General features: G+C 34.3%; 1 protein-coding gene across 1 annotated transcript in view; it reads left to right on the forward strand.

Annotated features, from left to right (window-relative positions):
- The window catches only part of Kcnh5 (potassium voltage-gated channel subfamily H member 5), a 337,490-nt gene that overhangs the window by 207,536 nt on the left and 102,306 nt on the right, over positions 1-27,648 (forward strand). The window contains exon 8 of the mRNA XM_074067833.1: positions 6,474-6,673. Within this exon, the coding sequence (XP_073923934.1) occupies positions 6,474-6,673 (200 nt within the window). The remainder of the gene's footprint in view (positions 1-6,473; positions 6,674-27,648) is intronic.

The raw sequence follows: 27,648 nt of genomic DNA on the forward strand, positions 1-27,648 counted from the left end.
TACTCCTTAATTGGCAACCAAATAGCTGGAAAGTTGATGAAGTTAAACTGTGTGCTACATGTACAATCACAGATCTATAGAACAGCTTGTTTCATATCTTAAAAATTATTATTAAATATCATTAATATAAATAGGAAGGAAAGTGGTGTTTGAGTGACCTACATAGTCTGGTTATCAGAAATGTATACTTATCAATATTTCAGGTTGCTCAGTCCAAGGCCAGAACTTAGCTGCATGTGCAGCCAGGGCCAGGGGCCTTTATTCCATTTCATGAGGGCATAGCTAGCAGAATTCCTGGGAACTCTTGAGGAATCAAAGCATGGAAACTGGATTCTAAGAGGTAGAGTTCAAACAGTGAAGAACTGGAAGTCTGTAGTTTCTGAAGGCCTGAGCTGAGATACTTGCACATATTCATGGTTATCAAATTCTACTGGAGAAACAATCATGAGATATGCCTATATTCAAGAAGAAGGGATATAGACTCTGCCACTCAGGGGAGGGGTATCAAAGAATTTGTGACCATGTTTAATCTCCTATTGTTATCTTCAAAGAAATCCATTTGTGTTGAATGAAGAAAATATGATTTTTTAGATGAGACTTACAATGGTATATGTGCCAGGATTACCAAGACCCTGTAAATATGAAAAATGTACAAAATTAGCAGGTACAAAATTAGACTGCAAAAACATATAAAAAGAGGATTGTAAAATTAGCACAAATCATCCTACTTATTACTAGTGAAGTATGTGAGTTGACTATATAGTACACGCATTCAAAGGGTAAAATAACATGATGGATGTTTAAAAAATTAGCCAGACCAATCCTGGACATTTGTGTTTGATAAATGACAATGGGCCTTTCTAAGGTATTGACTTTCTTCATATGGCTAGGATACAGGCCACCTTAGTGTCTATTTCCTTGCTCTGACTTAATAATATGTGTTCCTTCTATATTTTTGTATAAGTAGTGATGTTTTTATATGAAAAAATAATGTTTTTGAAAAACTGATTCTTAGTTTTTTTCTGAATTTGCTGGAGAAATATTTGAATACCTACTATATTCCAAGAGCTAGGATATTTGGGGTAAATTAGGCCTACACTACCTTTATGGAACTTTTATTCCTAGTAGGGAGGACAGATGATAAAATGTAAACAAATATAACTATAATTTAAGATAGTGACAAGTAAAATTAAAAAAAAATTAGATAGCAAGGGGGAGGAAAGTGATATTGGGGAAAGGAATGCTTAGACAATTTGGCGAAGGAAGAGCTCTGTGATGAATTGGGCTTTGAGCAGAGACCTGAATGAAGAGAGAGGAAACAATCATAAAAGATGAATATATTTTTGTGTGCACTCTTAATGTACTTAAAAAGATAAAATGTGTGGTCATTTATTGTAAGCAGCATATAGTTGGGTATTATTTATCCATTCAGTTACTATGTCTTAGAAATTTTAATTCATTTACATTTCAGGTAATATTTTATAAATAAGGTCTTATTACTGCCATTTTGTAACTCATTTCCTAGTTTTTTTCTAGTTCTTTTCTTTCTCCTTCTCTTACACTCTTCACTTGTGGTTAAGTGATTCTTTAGTAGTATGTTTTGATTCTTTGCTTATTATTTTTGGTTTGCCAACAGGTTTTTTCTTTGTGGTTAGCATGATGCTTACAAAAACATCTTTTGGTTATAATAAGCCATTTTGAAATGATAGTAACTTAGACAACAATCATAAGTATAGGACAAGAAATAATAACAAAAGCAACAAAATAAATAAAAAGAGTATAACAGTTTTGCTTTTTTAAAATAAACCTTGAAAACCTCTACTCTTAGATCTGTTCCTCCCTACATTTTGAATTTTTGGTGTTCTATTTTACAGAATACATTGGCCATCTCGTAACATATTAATGCAGTTATAATGTTAATGGTTTCTCCTTTAGACTTCATACTTCATATATAAATGCTTTATGCACCACATTTACAATGTCAGAGCATTCTGAATTTCTCTGTATAGTTACTCTTTTTTTTTAAATTCGTTTTGTATAGTTACTCTTACCAGAGAGTTTTATACCTTGCCATGTTTCCTTCTTACTGGTTTGCAACTATTTCAATTTAAAGAACTTCTTTAGGCAGATAACCACTTTTCCCAGCAGCATTTGTTGAAGAGGCTGTCTTTTCTTCATCGAATGTTTTTGGCACCTTTGTTGAAAATAAGATGGGCCTAGCTGTGTGGATTCATATCTGGGTCCTCTATTCTGTTCCACTGGTCTTCATATCTGTTTTTGTGCCAGTACCATGCTGTTTTTATTGCTACGGCTCTGTAATATAGTTTGAAGTCAGGTATTGTGAAACCTCCAGCATTCTCTTTTTGCTGAGTATTGCCTTGGCTATTAGTAGTCTCTTGTGTTTCCATGTGAACTTTAGGGTAGATTTTTCAATCTCTGTGATGAATTTCATTGGGATTTTGATGGGAATTGTGTTGAACATGTAGATTACTTTTGGTAGTATAGCCATTTTTACTATGTTGATTCTACCAATCCATGGGCATGGGAGATCTTTCTGCCTTCTGTAGTCTTCCTTGATCTCTTTCTTCAGGGGTTTGTAGTTCTTTTTGTAGAGGTCATTCACATCCTTTGTTAAGTTTATTCCCAGGTATTTGAATTTTTTGAGGTATTGTAAATGGAATTGTTTTCCTGTATTTCTCAATTTGTTCTTGTTGACATGGAAGCAGTCAGGGGGTAAGAGGAGGGAGGTGGCTCAAACAATGTATACACATGTAAGTAAATGTAAAAACAATAAAAGAAAAGAAAGAAAAAACCAAAAAAAGCAAAGAACTTCTTTTTAGCATTTCTTGTAGGACAGATCAGGTGATGACAAATTCTGTCAGGTTTTATTTGAGAATGTCTTTACCTCTCCTTTATTTCTGAAGGATAGCTTTCAGGGTGTACTATTTTTGTTGGCAATTTTTTTCCTCTAGCATGTGAAAATCTCATTCTACTACCTTCTGACTATAAGGTTACTGCTGAGAAGTCTGCTGTCAGACAATTGGAACACAATTGTGTATTCCTTCTCTTGCTGCTTTGAGAGTCTTCCTTTTGTTTTAACCTTTAAGAGGTTGATTATACTATATTTTGTGATGCACATGATTAAGTTGAATCTGATTGGTGACTTTGTGCACCTGTTCATTTGTATCTTTTTTTAGGTTTGGGAAATTTTCTGTTCTCATCTCTTTGAATGAGTTTTCTCCCTCCATTGGCATTCTCAAGCCACTTTTAAACCCCAGAACCCAAGTATTCACTTTTTTAATGCTGGCCCAAAATTCCCACAAGCTTTCTTCATTCCTTTACTTTCTTTCCTGTTTTCCTTCTCTGTGTATTTTCAGTTAACCTTTTCTGACCTTACTGATTTTTTTCTTCAATGCCTTCTACCATGTCTCTCATTTCAATTAGTGCACTTTCTAGCTCAAGAATTTCTGTTATTTTTTAAAATTACTTCACTCTTTTTCTTAAATTTCTCTGATAAGATGTTGAATTGTTTCTCTTTGTTTTCTTGAAGCACGTTCAGTTTACTTAAAACTTTCTCTGAAAGTTTGTGTAGATTGATTACTTTATGGGCAGTTATTGGCACCAGTAGGTGTGGTCATAGTTTCCTGAAAGTTATTGATACTTGCTGATATAAAACAATACTTGTATATTGAAGGATGCGCTACTTATTCCAGTCTATATAATTTGACTTTGTTTATGTCTGTCCTAGAAATTGTAAGCAGGCTGCTTATTTTCCTTGGGCCTGTGATCATCACCACTATTTTGGCAGATGGCACCCAATGTGCAGGTTTCTCATAAGTCCATGGATGGTGCACTTTAACTGTTGGAGCCTTATTGGGCACTCTAGGCCCATGTTCATCATAAAACCACTGTTGGTATGCTGTTTAGGATGGACTGGAGATGTTCCTAAAGGAAGGGTGGTTTGTTCCTATAAGTCTCTGCTGATGGTTAGGGTTAGCCAAATACCTTGTCCTTAGTCCCTGGCCTGTGGTCAGAAGCTACAGGATTCTGTCTCATACTAGGCTTCACTGTGGAAACACTGGACATAGGATCCTATGAAACTCAACAATTACCTACCTTTTCCCTGAAATGGACAATGAATCTCTGTACTGTGCTACTTGGGGTTGGATGAGGGATAGAGTGGGCAGTCCTATAGCCATCAATGGCACTGAACTGGGTCCTCCCCAGGACCCACAGCCTGCTGAGAACAGTGAAACACAAGGCAGGAACAAGACTTGTGCTGCCTGGCCTGTGTGCTGCTCTGGTCTACTGGGGCTCAAGATGGCTGCAGCCAACCACCGTTGATGTTGGCCAGAATACAGATGTGTCCTTGCTTCAGGTTTCTGCTTGGCACCAGGTCAGGAGGCCTTGTCTGTGGGCATAGCCCTGGGTACAGGGACTATTCGGATCTTCCCAGTGTTGGGTTTTCCAAGCCTGGCATTGATGTTCAAGGCAAAGTCCTATGCTTGCTTCTGACACCACCCTGCAAAAAATGCAGTATTTCTTTACACCCTGCCCCCTGAGTTTGTAGTAAGGTTGGAGAAGTCCTTTGACCACCAGGCTAACATGTGTCTACAGGCTTTGTCTACAGGCAGGAGCTCTGGGACTCTCTGCAGGATTTGGTTTTACCTTAGTAGGAATCATATTGAGTTCCATATTTAAAGCCCAGACTCCTCCTCCACCAAGCAGGAGGAATCCATCCCCATAATGCATTGCTTGGTGCTAAGCAGGGGGAGTTCAAGGAACTTTTTCCTTTCTGCCACCTTCAAGGCCTCTCTGATTCTTATGATCAAACCAGGTACTGGTATCCTTCACTTGGTTTCCTTAGCTCTTACTAAGTTAGTTTTACAGGTAAATAGCTGTTCAGAGAGGTGCTTCTGTAGGAGACATTAACGTATTGCCATGTTGCTCTGCCTCTGTGTGAAATTTGTTAAAGGCCGCAGTAAGACATTTGGTAAGTGCAGGATATCGCAGTCGTCCTTGGGAGCCAATAAAGTTAAACATATCAAAATAACAGGAAGTTTTGTGATGTTAATCGATAATTTATGATAACTGGCCACCATTCCAGAACATGATTAGAACATCATCTCATTAACTCCTAAAATCTCGTTATTTTAGAACATAAATTCTCCATATTTCTCTTTCATGGAAACATGAAATTTCATATTTGCTAGATAAATCTATCATTAATTCGTTCACATTATTTCTATGTTTGCCTTTCTTAATACTAACAGTGGTGGGGTAGGGGTGTTAAGCCTGTGATTACTTCCATTTTTTGTTTCATTTTTAAATGTGAATATTTAAAGATTTAAAGATCCAGTTGAGAAATGTCAACGCTATACTTCTACGGAGTTTTAACAAAATAGCATTTATCTTAGAAATTGTCTTGCAGTGCTATCAAAATCCCCAAATAACAGCAGAAAAACTGGCTAAATGTTTACAAAATAATAGCTTACTGTTGTGAAATTAAAATGTGTTATTCTAAAGAGAACATCTGTTCTTGTAAAAACAAACTATTTCCCAAAGTGGTATATAAAGGATCTCCAGTCATGTCACTGGCTCGATTTTGTACCATCAAACCAGTCTTGGTTGATAAAACTGTGAAATGAAACAGGCCTTACTTTGTTTGGAGGAGTAATTTTCAAATGCTTGTATGATGCAGGATGGAAATGATTAGTGTCTGCTTGTTTGCTTATTTAAAGAGATGTTCAACTACTGGACTCAACAACTTAAAAAAAAAAGTCTTGCTGCAGTAGGTCAGTATTATTAGCCTGCCAGACCTGGAGAAAGAAGAGTTGGCAAATGATGAGTGCAGAAGTAGGCAGTGGTCATTTCCATTTAGAGTTCCCAGTGGATAAATAACCATTGTCAACTAATGGTCTTTACTCTTAAAATGATGGGATTAAATACGTCTAACATAGGTTTAATAACCCCATGCACTGCCAAAGTTTTATTTCAGCTTTTAATTCCAAACCTGCTTATAATTTTCAGAAATTTCTGACAATGGAGCACTTTAATTTTGTCTCAATTCCCTGTATTTTTGATGTTCTGGCAAACAAATTATAACCAGAGAAATATTACAGAAGCTACAAGGTATAAACAATGAGAAACAACACACATTTCTAAGTCAGATCATCAATCCCAGGAAGAATTTTAATTGATTAGACTTCATTCAGGAGGGCAAGCCTGGAGGATAACTTTAATTATGATGTTAGAATTTCCTATCAAAAGTATAACCTTGCATCATCTGATTCTTTCTGAAATATTTTAGTCACTCATGGTTTGTCATGTTGGCTACAGTGGTGCATGTGTCAATGTATTTATCATACTGAAGGTAACATTTTTTGTCAAATTATTCACCGATTTAGTTACTGCATGTTTTTTTTTTTTCACTTGGGATATTTGTTTTATTTTAATTATTTCTTCTCTTTCAGCCCTTCTTTATGCAACTATTTTTGGAAATGTTACCACAATTTTCCAGCAAATGTATGCCAACACCAACCGATACCATGAGATGCTGAATAATGTTCGGGACTTTCTGAAACTCTATCAGGTCCCCAAAGGCCTTAGCGAACGAGTCATGGATTACATTGTTTCAACATGGTCTATGTCAAAAGGCATTGACACAGAGAAGGTATGGGGTATTATAATTCTTATTATTAATTTTCTACTTATGTAGGATTTTTAGATGCATGAAGCTTCCCTACCCAACATGTTGCTTACACAATTGCTTTATAAATGTTGCTTTGCAATTTTTGTAAGTGACATTTCAATCAATCATATTTATCGAGTGCTTAGAAGGTGCAAAGCACTCAACCATTAATCATCAATTAGTACCAGTCATGATAGTTAATTTAGAAACTTCAGTTCCTGAAAACAAATTGCTCCATTTCTCTAGGACACTTATTACTACTCACAGTAATTTGCTGCATTCTTCCTAAAGTCTCAGAGCACTGTCTTTTCTCCTGCTGGATCTTCTTCTTGATTTCTCCTTTGACTTTTTGTCCATTTAAAAATTAGAAAGAAATGTCTCTGATATAAACAAAAAATATATGTCTTCTATGCTATCTTCCACTTAAATTTCTCCCCTTCCCCAATGTGTTTATCATAAAGTAACGTAATTCCTTATTTTCTACTTAGTCTTATACACATTGGTAAAGGGGATATCTCCCTCTCCAATCATCCAGCATCTTTAATTTGTTCATTGTCTTTTCAGTGGAATTAGTTTAATTTTTTCCACCTATAGCATATTTGTAAAAGGACCTCCTTACAGTGAACAAAAAGAATTTTAAATATTCTCATGTCCTATAGCCAGCTGACTCACATCAAGTGTAGGAAATTACGATAAGAACTTCTACACAGTTTTAGAGAAAACTCATCTTGAGCTCTTTTACTTCATAAGCTTCAGTGAAGACTACTTTTTAGGTACTGATCGTTGACAGATGATAGTCTAATGGTACAATGTCTTCCTTGCCATTTCCAACAAATTTGTGTTTTTAACCTTATGGTGTTGACTTCTAGGGTTTTTTTAAAGACCTGCTCAACAAGGATTTTTTCAATGTCAAGGGGAAAGAGTAAATGACTAAAGTAGATGTTTAGTTACAGGAATTTTGTAACCCAACAGTAAGTCATTTTTTCACCACAGCAGGTGTGCTCAGGATGAGATGGTTGAGAGGAGGTGTAGGGAATGGATATGGAATGTAAGAACTGGGGGAAAGAAACCTTCAGGGGGAGTGCATGTGAGATACCATGTGTAGTTTGGTGGAGAAATCATGAAAGGGTAAGAGTTTCCTCTCTTCCAACATTTTACAGGATGCAATATAAATGTTCTGGTCCAATGGCCAGTTTTAGAGGTATGAATCAAGAGAGGGAAAAACACAAACTACATTTCTGTGGAATTTGATTAATATATACTTGAGCCAATAGATGGATAGTAGAAATGACATCCAAAGAAGACACAGAATCTTCTCAGGGTGAAGGTGAGAGTAACGGAGTTCAAGTCATCAAATGCAGGATATTCTTTGAAGTCCTCATCAAGCAAAACTGAGATCAAGAGGCAACTACCTGCCTTGTCAAACACTATCTCAGATGTTATTCTATCCAGAAAATGAATACTAGCTCACAGAAAACATCAGTGAAATGATGTGATAATGACCTTTTACGTACTAGAAAAGAGTCTGGCAAAGCCTGCATTCCCAGGTGCTGGGTTTGCTCAGGAATGGAGTTGACTAAATTCTCTCCAATCTCCCTTTGAGGACTGCTCCACTGCCAGATTCATGATGTAGTTAGAGAACAGCCCCCTGCCATGCAGTGTGTCTGCAAGTACACATGCCATATGCACAGAGATATTTCTAGGTCCCTCTGATTTACTACTTTGGGAGGTGAAGGCTGGTCACCATTTGGGGTATTTATGGTTGCAGAAATGTACTTTTGATTTGTAGAGTAACCAGAGAAAATGGGGCAGTAGGAAAAAAGATATGTAAAGATGAAAATTATAGGTGAAATAAAAATGTAATTTGAGTGAATTATTTTCAAAGAGGTTTAAAATATTAAATGGATTGGCTTTTGGATAAGGCAAAATTATGGGTATATTTCCTGAGTAGGAATGATTAGAGTTGTTTTTTTGTCTACTTAAAATTTTTATTAATACATGATAATTGTACATAATTATGGGTTCATGCATCTATACAAAGTGTACTGATCAAATCAGAATAATTGGCATTTTATCTTATTATTTCTTTGTGTTTAGGGTCCTCAAGTTCATTTCTTCTAGTTCTACATAAAATACATAATAGGTTTTTGTGAACTATCATAAATATATGGCACAATAGGGATTATTCCTTTTAACTGTGTAAATGATCTGAACAGACAGTTTTCAGAAGAAGAGACAAAAATGGTGTACAAATTTATGAAAAAATGTTCAATGACATTAGCTATCAGGAAGATGCAAATCAGAACTACAGTGAGACATCATCTCACTCTAGTTAGAATGGCTATTTTCAAAAAGACAAAAATAAGTGCTAGTATGAATGTGCAGAAAAGAGAACTCTTATACATTGTTGTTAGGGATGTAAACTAGCACATCTATTATGGAGAGTAGTATGGATGTTTTTTAAAAAAAATCCAAAACTTAAAACAGACCTACAAGATGATCCAGATGTCCCACTTCTGGGTATACATGAAATGAAATCATTTTATCAAAGAGATACCTTCGGTTCCAAGTTTACTGAAGCATTATTTACAATAGTCAAGATAGAGACTCAACCGCGGTGTCTGTCAACAGATACATGGAGAAAGAAAATATGGTGTAAACACCTGAATATTATTTAGTCAAAAAGAAACAGGCTACATGTGGTGACTCATGTCTACAGTTGCATCTACTGACAAGGTAGAGATTGGGAGGATTGTGATTTGAAGCCAGCATAGGCAAAAAGTTAGCAAAACTCCCATCTTAACCAAACGAACTGGGCATGGTGGTGTGTGCCTTTCATTCCAGCTATGCAGGAGGCAGTAGAGGGAGGATTGTGGTCTGAGACTGACCCCAGGCAAAAATGTGAGACCCTACCTGAAAATTAACTAACACTGAAAAGGGCTGAGGTGTGGCCTAAGTGTCAGAGCACCTGCCTAGCAAGCATGAATCCCTGAGTTCAAACTCTACTGACAAAACAAACAAACAAACCAAACAAAAACCCCACCAGAATCTTATCATGTACAATAAAATGGCTGGAACTAGAGGAGTTTAGGTTAAGTAAAGTAAGCCAGACACAGAAAAAACAAAGGCCTTATGTTTTCTCTCACATGTAGAAGCTTTAAAAAGGTCAATTTGAATGTGGAATAGTAATTACTGAAGGATGGGAAGGGTGAGGATAGTGAAGGGAAGAGGAAGGTTGGATAGTAAGTACCCAACATACTTAGAGTTGATTTTTCCAATGGGAAAAGCAAATATAAAAGTTTTGTTGTCCACATACAAAGCATTCCATGACTGTTGATTTCTTTCAGCCTATTAGGAAAACCCCCACTCAGATGCATGCACTAGGAAAACAGTACTGTAAGTGAAGGGAAGGAAGAAAAGATACATGCCAAATTCTGGCCTGGGGGATGTAGGGATTCTTAGAAATTTCACCTTCAGTGATGCTGAATTTAAAAATGCTTCTTAGACTACACACCATATGCTATATTAAACAAGAAGAAAACAACATTTGCACCTGTGTCTCTGATTTAAGCACAAGACTCATGTGACTGCCTATTTGGAATTTAGTTATTTAAAAAGTAAATAATATACATAACATATAACTTTAAAATGTAATAGGGAAGTGTTATGATATACACAAAAGAATTAGTAGCCAAAGCAAAGAGAGGAAATACAATCAAAGAAGCAGACTTGGCTTTACCCAGTAGAACTGGGAGTAAGTGAAAGGAAACATTGCAAAACTGAAATTGATATTATATTAAATAATATTATTATAAAATGGACTAAAAATCTAATAAAATATTTATTTATAACAGTCTTTCTTCACTGCCTACCACAAATATCAGAAGAACTAAGAATGAAATATAAAAAATAAGGGACCATGAAATATGAGAAGAAAATGTGGATATATTTCACTTATCTTTGTGCATTAAAATAATATGTAATAATGTAGCTGTGAGATTTGGCTAAAAATCATATAGCCCTTCACACCAAATAAAACCATATGAAAACAAAAATAAGATGAAGAATTTTCAACAGACATCACAAGTGAAAAGTCAATTACTTTAATTTATAACTTGATCTTACAAATCAATAAGTAATAGAATATTTGGGGAGAAAAATAAGCCAAACACATAGTTAGGTAACTTATAGAAGAAAAAAAAATATGGGTTACTAATAAACATACAATAATGCTTATTTTCATCTTAATAGATTACAAATTGAAAAAGCAAGAAGCCACTTTTAGTGTCATATATACAAAGGTATTGCCCAATCTTAGCAAAGGCTGTAGTGTTTGGCTCTATTGTATAATTCTGGAAGATGTGTCAATGGGGAGAGCCTTTCTTGAAAGTAATTAACCAAGATAATAGTATTTTAGAGTATTCTAGAGCTCTTCCCCTTTCTGTCTATATTCACTCCTTCAGTGGTACCATCCCATTTCATGACTTAAAAAATATATTCTAAAATACCCAAATGTACATACTTATCTTGGACTTATTGTCTCACTATAGACTCTTGTAATTGCCTACTCATGTCCAACGAAGTTGTCCAAAATTAGGCTCCTACTCCTTTTCTAAAAACCTGTCCTAAGTCATCTTCCCCAGTGCAATCAATGGAAACTCTACCCCTCAGTTGCTTAGCACAAGGCCTCCATCAAATCATTTTGGATCTACCTCCACTTCTCATCACCTTTATTGCTATCACCTGATCCAAACCACCATCCTGTCCTACCCAAGTTGTTGTAATAGTCAACTAATGGGTCTGAACTTCCATCTTTGTTCCCTTAGAGTCTTTTCTCAACACATGAGCATATAATGGCTTTTGCAATAAAACTTTCTATCTTTTAATCAGTCTATTTATCTAGTCAATCTAATATATATCTGTGCTGAGGCATTTGATAAAAGCCAAATTGATTGAAAATGTTAAAATGCAAATGTGGAAATAGCAAAAGGAAAGGTTGATGACAGTAATCATATAAATTCTGTGATTATAGCTACAATCTTAGAGTTATGGGTGTATTCTAGGGTGTAACTTTAGTAACAGACATCTGAATTTTGACAAGTGAATAATATTTAACATTTGACTCACCTGTGCCTCAGTAAGCCAATTACTTTGTCTTACCATATGTTTCTTATTACATATTTCATTGAAATACTCTTTCAAATATTTTATTAATGGAGGTTATCAAATTTAAATGAGCATACACTGAGAAAAAAGAAATCTAATGCATGACTCTCAATATCTGCTTGATGTTTCTTTTCTGTGTGGGTTCTAAAACAGCTGTTTATACTTCTTTCAGTACCATGTACAATGGAATTTAATGATGCATTGCAGCTAATTAGAGAAAAGCCTTTATCTCCTATCTCTTCCACATATTATTTTTATAGATTTTTGAATTTAACGTTAACCCACAAGCAAATTAATTACTGCGGATTTAATTGAGCCTTCACTTGCCTTATGTGAATATGCTTTTCCTAATGCAATTGGCATTAAAGTCTGTACCAATGTAGAGTTGTAGTATTTCTATCATGAAAGCTTATTTTCGGCAACACTTTTTTTATAGCACTGTACCTAGATTTATTTTATTTAGTTAGCAATATTTTATTGACTATTAATTATTACAGTTGCTTTTGATTCTTTTTAAATTTAATAACTAAAATCCACCTCCTGTGCTTTGTTAATATTCTCAGCACTTAAACAGCTGAGAAATGGGTGGAATGAGAGGATTTAAAAGAAGAGATTAGGTGAAAAAAATAGAAAGGATGAAGGTTAAAGCTCAGAAAATCTATCCTGTAGTTGGAAATAGCATCGCTGGGAAATGATTCAAATGGAATAAATGCTGAGGGATGTTATTCTCAGTTTTGGGGACCAAGCAAAAATGTACAATTGTGTAACATTGCACAATGACATATTTCTCATCGTCCCCTAGATTTTTCCCAGCATGTTTTACAGATGAAGTCTTAACAATATTTTTACTTACCACTTTTACTTTTTTTTCTAGCACATAGTTTGAAAAAATATCAGTAAGAAAAGTTCTTTGGTTTTTGGTTTTGTTCGTTTTGTCTAAGTATAAAATGTCAGTAGGAAGATGCTACTCAAAATTTCTGGAAACATTCATTTACGTGAAACATTCAGGTGGAATTATGCCTTTAGAACTTAGACAAATTGAGACTTTGAATGTTTCAGAAGTTTGTATTTTTTTTGACCAAATCTGTCCACAGAAGCACTTGGCTTCTTCCAAATAAAGTAAGCATTAAATATTTTTTCCATAAAGTAACTTCCTTTATGCTTTTTAAAACTTGGAAAAAGGTGTTTAACTATTTTTTGTGTCCTAACTTTGGAAAAAGGATGAGATGTTCATGCACAGTATCATTTCTTTGATTCAATATTTAAATACTTCAGTAGCTTCCTAGAGCAATTTATAATTGAACCCATGACAGCACTTACCTTCTAAGAAGAGCTCCATCAACAAGAGTGCGGTGATAAATAACATCCAATATGTATATCATAGAATGTAATACATCTGGGCTGGACCTTAAGATGCTTTAAGGGCGATAATAGATCAAAAGAGATAATACTCGTCCCAGTACAGTCCATATTAATGATACCATAGATAAAATATTGTGTTCAGCTTCTGGCTGGATATTTTAAAAGAAATATCATCAAAAGGAACTCCACTTCCCAGAAGATAAACTATACAATGGTCTAAAATTTGGAATCATATTCTGTGACAGAGTTAAGGGAAATATGAATATTTTGTTTGGCTAAGAGGAGATTTTGGAGGGGGGGTTATCACAAGTAACTTGAAGTATTTGATGTATTTAAAGAATGGAATGATTCATCTCTATCACAAGGAAATTCATCCCTGCCAGTAAAGGATTTAGGCAGATAGGTAGAATATAGTACTAAGTAAACTTTCACGTTCTTATACTAGTATTACTTAATTGTGTCTAAGTGACTTGGAGTACTGTTACATATCATACTTCACTTACACTTCAAACACATACATTAAGGGATTCTGTATAAAAAGAATATAGAATAACATTCTATAAAAATTCAATAATTATTTCCCAGCAACTTCTTGTTAGTAGTACATCTAAGTACTATAGTTTTGCAAGTGATACTGACTTTTCCAAGGTTATGAAACAAATACTAGCTTAAAAAATGATGAGATCTCAGAATCTTTAGTGGGACTAATCCAGGCCAATGTTGGACAACTGGAGTGATTGGTCTTTAAGTGACCTGACTGATGAGTAAAGGGACACTATACCTGTTTTATCACAAAGCAAACTTCTTCAACATATTTCTTGAAAGCATTATGCTCCAAATATCTGAAAACTTAATTTTTTTCATCTGTAGCTAAACATGGTAAGAGGTCTTGCCACATTCATACATATTTCTTAGTTGTCACCTACTGAATAATGTAGAGAAAGCATTCAGAGTTACTATTAAACTTTATCTTTCCTTGCTGATTGCATACCGTGTCTGAGAAAGCAGATTTTGTCTGAAACTTCAATTTTCCTTTTCCTTCCATTTTTCAGAAGTTAAACTTTTAGTAATAATTTCTGTAGTGATTATTTAGAAAATATATACACTACTGTGTATGTTATTTGTCATGAATTTTGACATAGTTAAGAATTCTCCAGTGCAAGCTTTATATTACTGTTAGTGAATAAATTAAACATTTTGCATGTCAGATATTAGGCAGTATTATTTTCTATAAAAATGATAAAAAGGGGGCATTGTATAATTGAGTTAAATTCTAATGACTCAAACCTCTCTAGGAATAATAAGTACAATCTTTTTATGTATTATGTTGAACTTACTTTAGTGTGAATCATTCAAGCTACTTTTAATTTCATTTCCTTATCCCTTGCCCATTAGTCTCTGAGGAAAGGCAAATGGAATGATTTGATAGCTATAGTAGAGGAATGAGAAAAAGGAGTTGTCCACACAGGGCCATGATGACTTGCTCAGTAGCTAGGCTTTATCCAGACTATGAGAGATGGATTCCATCCTTCTGTTTGCCATGTACCTTAGTTGATGCATGAAAGATGGAAAGTGGCCACATAATGCTTGCAGAGAGTAGACAGTAATAAGAGATAGCAAGTAATTTAGTCATTGTAGTTATAATACACTTCTTTCTTTACCAGTGATAAGTTGTAAGGATCGCAATATGCCTGGCACCATTTTTTTCATCTTTGCTTGGTATTTAGTGAGTACTGTTGTCTTTAAATATAGATAAAAACAGAGTATCAATTGTACTATAATTTGTATAAACAAAATATTTCTATATACATATACACTGACCATAAATATATAAGTACATTCTATACTCTGGGTAAAAATTAAATTATGAATAAATCCACATGCAGCATTGTACAATGAGTAGGTGTTTGTATCCAACCTACTATTTTGTTCTGAGCTGCCTTGATTGATCTGTTTTCAGCCTCCCACTAGAGCAACTCTACAATAATGGCTATTGAAGCACCAGTATTTTTGAATGAGATCATAGTATTTCTTACAGCTTTTGTAGTTTTTTACATAAAGGTAGGATTAGGCACATAGTTGAGTTTTATAAACTGAAAAACATTTTTACAAAAAATTGCTTCCCTTTATGTGGTTTCTATTGTTATCATTATTTATTATTTGACTATGTTGTGATTTTAAAATTTTTCTTCCAGGGCTTGTGGCTTTTTCCTCTCCACCCACTCTCCCATCTTTCTTGGATTTTATGATAATGAATAAACGATGCCTGTTTTTCTTGTTTTGTCTTTTGGCACAGCCTGATTGCTTCTGGTTTTGTATTCATTTATATTCTATGAAGTACTGAAAATCCACTTTTAGCTCCTTTACTAGCAGTGCCAAATAACCACGGGCATCCCTGTCTGGCACAGCGGAAGGCAGCAAGAGGGTGGAGAAAAATGTGAATATTTAAAAGAGAAGAAAAAATTAGTATGTAAGAAAGAGATTCTCCTAGTTGTGTGCTGCCGTTGCCTGGGTTGCTGCTCCATTTCCCCTCCTGTGTGTGGTTTTGGCTCCAAGCAGATGACTATATGGCTGTGTAACTTGATGGCTTTCCCTTAACTTTGCTTTTCATGAATGTTCACCTTCTTGAGACCTTAAAATGTCCTCTGTTTTCTCATATTAGTGTCTGTAATGGGTTGTCCTCTTGATTGGATTGAGAAATGCCTAGGAGATTAGTAAAACACACCTTATGGGTGTCTATGAGGATATTTCCAGAAACATTAGACCATAAAAGCTCTCGCCTAAAAAATGGTTTAATCCATTCATGGATTAAAAATTTAAATACACTATTTGTTGAAATTGTGGACAGTGTGGTCTGGTTGGAGGAAGTAGGTCCTGTAGGAAAGTCCTTGGTGCTATATCTTGCCCTGGCCACATCCTGTTAATGTTTGCATCACTTCCTGTCTGCTATGGTGTGAGCTGCTCCACCCATCCTACCTGCTATGATGGAGTGAAACCTCTGAAGTTACAAGAGAGCAAATCTTCCCTTCTTTTAAGTTGTTCAAGTAAGGCATTCTAGCACAACTACAGAAAAACTAGCATAGCACCCTTCCTTATTTCTTTATATATTAAACTTCCCTGAGAAAATGTTCACTTCCTTAATTTCTGCTAGAGCAGAAATCAACTAAGGAAGGATCTATGATATGTTATATTTTATAAATGGGAAAATGCTATCCTTTAAAAGTTGCATTCACAAAAGAAAGAAACATGGTATAACAGGGTTTTGTAGTCATTGCTGTGGGGTGGTAAATAAAAATAAACACAATTACTGCTTGTATGTTGTTCAGAGTCTAATGGAAGGTGAAAGACTTAAATAATTTTAGAAGAAAACATATGATTGCAAGTTATAAGGATCCTTGAAATATAATATAGGGTGTTATGTAAGATTTAACAAAGAATAGTTGGATCTAAATCAGTTGTGAGCCTGTGAGCCAAAGAAAGTAGTAAAAAAAGAAAAGAAAATCAATAGAACTTGGACAACAAAGCTTGTTAGAAACTGAAACTTTTCAGATATTTTATAATAAAATTCAGATTACTTATGTGCTGATAGTAAAATATCTGGTAAAAGATGGTAAGCAATAGAAAGGAGATAAAACTAAGATCTAATAAATCCACTAAGTAGTCATAAATTATGCTTACCTGACATTAAAACTGTACATGACATGTGTATTCCATGTGCCATAGAACAATTTCAAGTGAATATTCATGTTGCTTAAAATATTACTATAAAACCAATAATAGCAAATTAGAATAGGGGCACCTTGGTACCCAAATCTGATTAAACTAATTAGCACATATTCAGAACATGACAAAAATATGTGAGCCTTTGCCTTTAAGGGCTTATCCACAGACTTAATTCATATATATTGTGACAGCACAGACAGCATACGATAGTCTTTGCGGGAAGTGTCAGGAATTCATTTGTGACAGAGGATAGCTGTACACAATGGTGTCATTGATGAATGAATGTTAGAAATTTTTCTATAATCTTTCTGAGAAAATGATGTGTGGTAGCCTTGAAATGTGCTTTTTTGGACAACATCCCATGATTACATAATCATTTTGTTTCTAAAAATGCTATTTAATAGAAAGACATAAGAGCTAAAAAAAAAAGAAGAAAATCTGGCAAGTCATTGATAATCTACTACTTACAGAATTATATCATGCCACATTTATTCTGCATGATTTTTGAATATCTTTTTGTTATAAATATATACAGGTTGAGTATCTCTTATTTGAAATGCTTGGGACCAGAAGTGTTTTTAATGTTGAATTTGTGTTAGATTTTGAAACACTTACACATATATAATTAGATATCCTATGAATGGAACCCAAGTCTAAACAAGATGTTCTTTTTTATTTCATGTACTCCTATGCATAGCCAAAAGGTAATTTTACATGATATTTTCAGGGCTCCAGGGTTTTAACTGCAACCTATTGAATGACCCCACTGGTGGGGTCAAGTCAGTGCTCAAAATTTTTTGGATTTTGGGAATCTTGACTTTTGGATTTTTAAAATTAGAGATGCTCAACATATAGTATATAAACATCTGTGTTTTAAGGATATATCCCAATATATTCTTATATATCCTTATATAACATTCTCCTGCTATTGAATAATTAAGATGTCAGATGATAACACTAGGATAAACACTGAGAATGAGGTTTTCCATATCAAAGGGAACATTTTTATAGTTCATATTATATAGTTTTTATAGTTATTTCTCTAAAAGGTAAAATAAGCTTTAACTGATATGATTTTGCATATGTCCTTTTTCAGAATAGCATTAACCGCTATTCAGTCTTTGTGAATTTAGTAGTAACCTGTATGATTACTTTTCACTCTTTCCAACACATGCATACTGCAGTTGTTCCCACTTGGTACTGCAGAAACTAGGCTATAAGAGATTAAATAGCTTGTCTTAGACCACAAATGATGCTTGAAACAGGTCTGCTTTGCAGAACTGGTGTTCACACCATTCTTCCCTGTGCTGAGTAACAATATCAGATAAACAAGTATCTCTTTATCATACCTAAACTGTTTATGTTTTTCAATTATTTGTTCTTCTAAGTAAGCTTACTTACCCCACCCATCCTCATTCCATAACCCACTAAGTAAACCTCATTAACTTTTCACTTGAATTTCATTGTCATAATCTCAGAGTTCAAGCCTGTAGCAGAGGCCATCTGAAAATGTTCAGGAAGCTTAGGTGAGGTATGGTGGGCTCATGGTATGCAATTAGAGATCTTAGACATAGCTCTTCTGATGCAAGATTGGAGGCTCCCTTTAGAAAACAATATGAGGGTCGAAGGATTCACAGATAAGGAACAAACCCAAGACAGTGCAGATAGGGTATGATGAATAAGATACTACAGCAGCACAGGACTTTCGGGTTTTCAACTAGTCTCCCAGTCTCGTTTCCATATTCAGCTGGATGGCCTCAAACTTAATCTGAGAATATGTATTTTTTTCATGATCTTTTCCCAAGATTTCTAAGGTTAAAGTTTAAATCCACTCTTTGAGAAGATTTAGTGAGAAATGTTAGTAATTAACTTTTAACACACAGGAAAAAATCAGAATACAGAATTTAAATTAATAGTTTAATATTGTAACCTTTGTATCAAACTTCATTTTGACAATGAATGAGTAATTAGTGGGAAGCAGCTCTCCCAGGACAAACCAGTCACTGTTGAAAGAGAAACAACCCAGCCCAGCCACCAATTTACACCCAGCTGTTTCAACTAAGATCCCCCCTCTCTAATGGCACAATTAAGAATGTGAGTGCGGCCAAAGAGACTTTGCACATCTGATCTGATAGTTATTTTGCTTCAAAGTGCCTTGTAAACTAATAAATCAATGGTCACATAATTTTAGCATGTTTTAAAAGCATATAATTCAATAAATCACAGAGAACAGTGTGATTAGAAGTAGTTCATTTATTCAACCATCCTCAACACAGTTGAGTACTTGCCTTCCATATGATAAGGAAGAAAGTCAAAACAGCACCTTGAGGGCTGGGAATATGTCACTAGTGGTAGAGTGTTTGCCTAGCATAGTCTCGCCTTGGCTTTGATCCTTAGTACCTGGATTAGGAAGAGTAGATGGTGATTTCACTTAAATTTTTGGTTTAATAATGGCTTATTAAGTTTATAATAAAAAAGACTACAATTGAAGGAGGAATAGAAGAGTCTTTTTAGAAGGAAGAATATTGTCATATGCTTAAAGCTAAGTCCTGACGGGGAGTTTAAATAAGAATTTACAAATATTTAAGTAGACATCTTTTCTTTAAAGATCTACTTCCCTATTCTGGTATCCAGTAGTAAATATGTCCATTAACCTCCTTGCTTACATTCAAGACATTGTTCAGTTTCTGGAGTGACAGTAGTTACTATGTAACAGTTTCTGCTACACAGGACTCACAGTCTAGCAAGGCTGAGCAAATGAACTTTTACCTCTTGCACCTGCCATACTGTGTTTATGATTACACCAAGAGGCACTTGACCTCCAGTCAAGTAGCCCCTGGAAGAGTATAGACCAAGAGTTAGAGGAAAGGGAGCATATATTTAGAGAATGCTCTTCTCTAAACACTTCTTAGCGTTACATATTCTTCCATTCCTGTCATGATCACAAATACCCTACATTGTATTACAGACCCTATTTTAAAGATGATGCAACTAATAAATGACTATGACAAAGTTTGATTCTGATTCTTAGGGTTCTGATTGTAGAGTTCATGGTCCTGGCTCTACATTGCTCACTTTTCCTATACCTGGTGTGTTCCAGACACTGTGGTAGGCACTGGAGATGAAGTTATGAACAAGAAATAAAAAGTTTTTGCCCTCATGAAACTTAAAATTTAGTGGGGGAGACAGAGAAAGATAATTGCATGAACGATTAATATTTACCAGTTCCCTAAGAAAACTTTAATTAATTATGTAGCATTAGCATTTGAGATAAAGAAGAGGATTCTTTTCTTTTTTAACTATGTTTTTCTTCTTTAACCTAGAAAAGGATGGTACTTACTTGCATTGACAATGGCAAAGTAAATGCCCAATATATTGGTAAACATACAGTGTTTTTTGATATATGGAAATCCATATATCTCTCCATTCTTAGGAATACATTACAATTATGTGGTCTTTGATTACTGTTTTGCCAGTACTCTGAAGCCAAGTAGGAGCTATGATTGTGATAACTCTTATTTCTGTTTTTATTAATTCATAAAAAGTATATAATTTTACTGAACTGAATTAGTATAATTACAATCAGGAACAATGAAGCTTAGAATTATACTGAGCTTATACTGTCTAACTTGGAATGAACATTAGATTAATATTAGATTTTCCAATATTGAGAAAATGTTCTTGAACTTGTAGTACTATGTTTAGGAAAAGCTACTTTCATTTATATAACTAGTATGGAACATTTTACAAAATATCTACGAAATTAATTTTCTTAAATTCCCTCAAAAACTTAAGTTCTTTAAAAAACTTATTATTTTAATGAACTGAGTTCAGACAGCCATGGGGTCTTAATCAAATCAACAACCATATAGTAGTCCTATAAGGAAAGAGCAGATAAATACATTAGTAATGGTCCAGTCATCATGCCTGTTGCTATGTAAACCATGTCTATGAAACAAAAGCCCTGATTCTGTAATCTACATTTGGCAGAATTATAGAGCTAACATTTCTAATTTAAAATTTATTTCTGCACATATGAATAAAATAAAATTTAAAAAATTATTTTTAATTTGTTTTAGAAAAGTTCTTGTAATGGAACCTGCCTATAAATTTACAGAGGAAGAGTTTCCTTTATTTGGCTTCTGAGGGCTATTGTAAAAGACTCAAATGGAAAAATAAAACAAGCAAACAAGGAAAAAACTGTAGTAGTCTATTTTTTCTTTCTTGACATTTTATTTTTAAGGTATTTTATAGGAGATCAGAAGAGCTGACAGGAAAACCCAGATCTTAATGTCACAACCTTTATTTTCTAACTAATAAAGCATGTGACCTTAGTTTAGCGCTGAAACTGCATGGCAGTGGTGCAGGACAGTGTTACCGTCAGGGCGTGAGTTACTCCATAGAAATGAATTGACTAAGATTTGGCTTCCATGCACAACTTTTGAAGAAGAATCCTGAGAAAAGCTTTTCAAATGATATTACATATTTTTCTTAAAGTGTATTTAAGAATATTGTATATTATTTAAGAAAATATTTTCACCAGCAAGGGATTAACTGCATGAACTTAGATGTGTATCTGTTTAAGGATAATAAACTCTTAAAATGATGCACTAAACATAACTTTTCTTTGTTCATATTTGTATTAACTTTCACACAAAATTATAGACTTCATATAAAATTAAAATCCACATACAGTCAGCCAATAAGGCACACACACATGAAGACACATGCACGTATCGCTAAAAGGTTGAACACAATGGAGGTATGAAGCCACCTGGAGTGTTGCTGTTACTAAATTTAGTCACATTGAGCTTTTCATTCTCTTGGCAGCTGAATCGAAAAGAGAAAAGCTTTTGTCTGTTAAGGGAGCAAACACAATTGTTATATGGTTTTTTTCTGGCATTGATTCTAAAGAGGACTTTGTTGTGTGGGGCCTTTTGCTTATAAGCAGTAGAGTGTGTTGGTTATGATCAGGGGTCAGCAAACTTTTTCTATAAAGGACCAGATAGTAAATATTTTAAGCCTTGTGGGCCATATGGTCATTGTCTCATCTACTCAGCTTTGCCACAGAGCATGAAAAGGGCCTTATGTAAGGCCATATGAAAGGCCTTATGTAAATAAATGAACATTTTTGTGTGCCAATAAAACTGTTTATAATGAAAACTATAAAACACTGAAGGAAATTTAGAAGATATTGGAAAGACTTCCTATGTTCATAGGTCAGCAGAATTAATATTCTGAAAATGGCTACACTACCAAAAGCACTCATCAGATTGAATGCAGTCTCCATCAAAATTCTAATGTCACTCTTCACAGAAATAGAAAAATCAATCCTAAAATTTACATGGAAGCACAAAAGATCCTGAATAGTCAGAAAAGGCATCATAATACCTGACTTCTAATTATACTATAGAATTATAGTAACAAAAGCAGCATGATACAAGTACAAAACAGACATGAAGACCAATGGAATAGAGGACCCAGAAATAAAACCATACAGCTATCATCTGATTCTTAACAAAGATACCAAAAACATACATTGGGGGAAAAGACAGCCTCTTCAACAAATTGTACTGGGAAAACTGGTTATCTACACGCAGAAGACTAAAACTAGATCTGTCTCTCACCATATAAAAAAAAATTCAAAATAGCTAAAGACCTTAATAAGATCTGAAACTTTGAAACTACTACCAGAAAACTATAAAAGATATATGCATAGGAATGATTTTTTGAATAGGACTCCAAAAAGCTCAAGAAATAATAGCAAGGACTGATAAATGGGGTTTCATCAAGTTAAAAAAAAACCTTCTGAATAGCAAAAGAAACAAATACCAGAGTGAAGAGACAGCCTAAGAAAGGGAGAAACCTTTGCCAGCTATTCAACCAATAAGGGATTAATGTTCAGAAAATATAAAGAACTCAAAACAATTAAACATAAAAAATTAGTAATCCAATCAATAAATGGGCAAATGAATTAAAGTTTTCAAAAGCAGTACAAATAGCTGATAAAAACAGTAAAAAATGCTTCATATCCTTAACCATCTGAGATTTCTAAATCAAAATTACACTGAGATTTCATCTCACCTCAGTCAAAATAGTGATCAGAAAGAAAACCACAACAAATGCTAATGTGGATTCAGGGGAAAAGGAACCCTATGCACTACTGGTGGGAATGTAAATTAGTACAGCCAGTAGAAAGCAGTACAGAGGTTCCTCAAAAAACTAAAAATAAAGCTGCCATAAGATCCTGCTATACCAATCCTGGGTGTATTTCTGAAGGACTCAAAGTCTAATTGAGTCAAAATCAGATGCCTGCACATCCATGTTTATTGTAGCACTATTCACAATATCTAACTGTGGAATAAACTTTAGTGCCTATCAGTGGATGAATGGATAATGAAATACACAATGGAGTATTATTCAGCCATAAGGAAGAGCAAAGTTATGTCTTTTACAGGAAAATGAATGGAACTGGAGATCATTATATTAAGCAAAATAAGCCAGGCTCAGAAAAACAAATATTTCATATGAGAAATCTAGATTTAAACAACAACAACAACAAAAAAGGCCTGTGAGAAGAAGCGGGCTGGCTGGAGGAGGGAGGTAGATAGAAATGCTAGTGTGAATACTTTCATAATACATCATATACATATGTGAAAATGTTATAATGAAATTCATTATTTTGTATAGGCAATGAATGCTAATAAAAACATAACCTTTTAAAATGGATATCTTAATTTGAATTCCATATATTTTCAAGAGCCATCAAATATTATTTTTAAAGTTTATTTTAACTGTTTAGAAATGTGAAATCTATTCTTAGATTCCTGACCATGGATACACAGGAGGCAAGTAAGATTTGGCACTCAGGCTGCAGTTTGCTGACTTTTACTTGAAGCTATTGGATCTCTGGTTAGATTGCCAGATTTCTATGCTTGTTAAACTGATTATTCCTTGTGGGCAGGGCGTTTACATCTAACGTTCACTGCTGATTAGTTAACAACTTAGAATCGTGCTTGGTAACTGGTAGGTCCTCTATAAATATTCATTTATTATATCTATGGGTAGGATTCTGGAGTTCAGTAAGACATGCAAATTTGGAAACCATTAATATAAAAATGGTCATGAACACATAGCTGTGGTAACACAAAATGACATCATAGCTAGGAAAGAGCTCAAACTTTGAGGATCTTCTACATTCAGTTGAAAAGGGGTCTGAAAGAACACTTAGGAGTGGCTGGTGATGTTAGGTTAAGAGCAGAATTATTTGATTTTATGGAAGCCAAGACAAAAAAAAAATGAATGACTGTCTTAAAGTCATCTAAAGGAAGAATAAAATATAATATGAAAAATTCCACTTGGATTTTGCCACATTGAGGTTATTGGTTGCTTTGATAAAAGCAGATTTATTAGGGCAGTGGAGACAGATGCAACAAGGAAGTCAGGTAAAGAATGGTGCTGGATCATTAAGACTCTGATTTCATCATAGGAATGATCAGATTGATATGATAATGGCACAAGGTGATTCTTAAAATAGTCCCAAGCATGTGAAGATTTTATATATGACAAAGATGAGAAAATGCAGATCTGCAGGTATGGAGATACCATTCAATAAATGTTATTGGGATTAATGGTTACTTACGTGGGAAAAATCTTTGCTCTCTCCTTCATACCATATCAATTAATTCTGGACTGTAAGAATTAAATATTAAAAACAGTGGTGTTTTTACTGAAATAGAAAAAAATTCCTAAAATTTATATGGAACCCTAAATAGTTAAAATAACCTTGAGGAAAAAAGAATACTTCATGACCTCAAATTATATTTAAATGATAAAATAATTCAAATATTATGATATTGGCATCCAGATAGACATATAGACCAAAGAGAGATCCAGAAGTAACCCTTTGCATATATGGTCAGGTCAGTTCATCTTTGACAGAAGCATTAAGGCTAGGACAGTCTCTCCAATTATTTGTTTGGGGAAAATGTGATCTCCAAACTCAAAAGAATGAAATTGGACCCTTGCCATCCACCATACACAAAAAAATTGACTCAAAATGGATTAAAAACTTAAACGTATAGACCTAAAGCTGTAAAACTGCTAGAATAAAATAGAGGAAAGTTTTCTTAACTTTAGTATTGACAATAATTTCTTGGCTATGATACCACAAGCACAAGGGACAAAAGCAAAAATAGAAAAGTAAGTGGGGTTGCATCAAACAAAACCTCTGCACTGGAAAAGAAATGATAGAGTGAAAAAGAACCTACAAAATGGGAGACAATACTTACAAACAATAGACCTAACAGAGCAAAACCTAACTCAATAGCAAAAAAAAAAAACAAAAAACCAAAAAAAAAAAAAAACACACTTAAAAAATGAGCAAAAGACTTAAGTAGATATTTTTCTAAAGAGGACATACAAATTGCTGGTGGGTATATCAAGTAAATGTGAAGGTGCTCAATCACCAGAGTAATACAAATCAAACTTATAATGATATGTTACCTCTCATCTATTAGGATGGTTATTATTTAAAAAACCCCACAAAATGACAAAAGGTAGCAAGGGTATGGAGAAACTGGTACACTGTATATGTCTTGTTGTGGGAATGTAAGATGATATAGTTGCTATGGAAATCAGTATGGTGGTTCCTCAAAAAATTAAAAATAGAAGTAATAACTATGTGTGGTGATACATGCCTGTAATTCCAGCACTTGGGAGGCTGAGGTGGGAGGACTGGGGTTCAGGCCTGCCTAGGCTACATTGCAAGTTTGAGGCTTGCTTATGCTACATAGCAAGACTCTGTCTCAAAAGGAAAAAAAAAAACCAAAAAACAAAGACAGAACTATCATATGACCCAGCAGTCCCCACTTCTGGGTACTTATCCAAAAGAATTTAAATCAAGATCTCAAAGAGATTTTTGTACTTCTATCATCATTGAAGTATTAATTACAATAGTCATGATGTAGAAACAACTTAAATGAGCATTGATGGATAAATGGGTAAAGAAAATTTGGTTAACGCATATGACGAAATCTTACTCAGCTATATAAAGGAGATCCTGACATATCTGATAAATACAAATTAAGGAAAATGTTTATAATTATACATTTCAAATGTCTTAAACATGACACAATGTGGCTAAAAAACTAAGAAAAGACTGATAAATCTAACTTTAAAGTTAATAATGTTCATCAAAATAGTCTAAAATCTGGGAGGAGGTATTGAAATATATATGATCAGTTAAATATTTGTACACCCAATACATAAAGAATTCTTGAAAATCAGTAAGAAAAATATAGGTGACCCAACAGAAATATAGAACACAGATAGAGGCATTTCTTAAAAGGGGAAACTATAAATGGACAATGAACATATGAGTGTGCTTAATTTTAATAATGATAAGGGAAATACAAATTAAGAGCCCAACGCTGACTTCAGGATTTCTACAGCATAATCATGGTGGCCTAAATTTTCTCATAAATCTTTTCCCTCAATCTCTAGATTAACAAGGAGAACAAGTCACCCTCAGAAGATAGCTATAGTTTGGATGAGAAACAGAACTGACCTGTGGAAGTAAGCATCTAAAGCAGTAAAGTTGGTTCCAGGACTCACACTAACGAGGAGTCATGAGGGACTTACACAAAACAGAGGAGGAGGAATGTTACATTAGTCATGGTGGAGGGTAGACAACAGATGCCAGTGTTGACTAGCAGAAAGAATACTATCCTAAATGGAAAATACAGAGAAAAGAAATGAGGCTTGATGTGTGAATGTGCCATGAGCTAGCTTACAGAATGCATAGGATGAGGACACAGTTTGGGGTAGGCTACCCTTCTGGGACAAAGGAAAAATCTTAGAAGAACACTGCTTTTCTTAGAAGGCTAATGGTAAAGTAGAAGAAGGAAGCTACATGAGGATAAGGGGTCCAGCAAGCAAGGTATCAGAAGTCATATCCAATTAGTCTTATTTACTGAAAAAACTACACTAATAACAGAAAAGGATGTTGTGGAATGAAATCTGGTTATATACAGAAAAATACCTCTTCCCATAAAAGTGCCTCCACTTTGACTTTCCCCCAGAGGACCATTCACTAGTTCTGGTTAAAAAAATACAAAATAAATAATCCTAAACAAAAAGAAGAGAAGTCACATAAAGATACTGCGAAATAAATCAGAAAATTAGCAAATATACCCTATAGGGGCAAAATGAAGCAGAACCTTGGGCTCACATTGATGAATTTTTCTTCCCTCTGAGAGTACACAAATCCTGGATGTCTTTTTGGTTGTTTGATATTTTCAGATACCTTCTGTTTTTTTCGTTTGTGTTTGTATTTTATCAAGCTTACAGTAATCCTCAAAGGAAAGATTAAATCTGATGCAAGATAACTTATCAAGTGTGTTTCTTCTAGCTCCTATTATTGTTAAAATATAATCAGCCGAGATTTAGAATTAGAGCCTGAAGGTTCAAAAAAGGGGAAAGTATATGAAGTAGTCATACTGTCAAGTGGGAATTTGTAAATGTCAGAGAAATATAGTAGAAATTCTAGTTATTGATGAGTCCCCACTTTATGTTTTATTTATCATTCTAAAGTGAAGCCAGTCAGCAGAACTGTATGGGATTATCTAGCCAAGAGGGACAAGTCAGAGATATTTTCAGAGATAATATTATGGTGAAAAAAACCCAAAGTGTTCACCAATGATGAA

The sequence above is a fragment of the Castor canadensis genome, chromosome 3, assembly GCF_047511655.1.
Source record: "Castor canadensis chromosome 3, mCasCan1.hap1v2, whole genome shotgun sequence".
NCBI classification, from domain to species: Eukaryota; Metazoa; Chordata; class Mammalia; order Rodentia; family Castoridae; genus Castor; species Castor canadensis.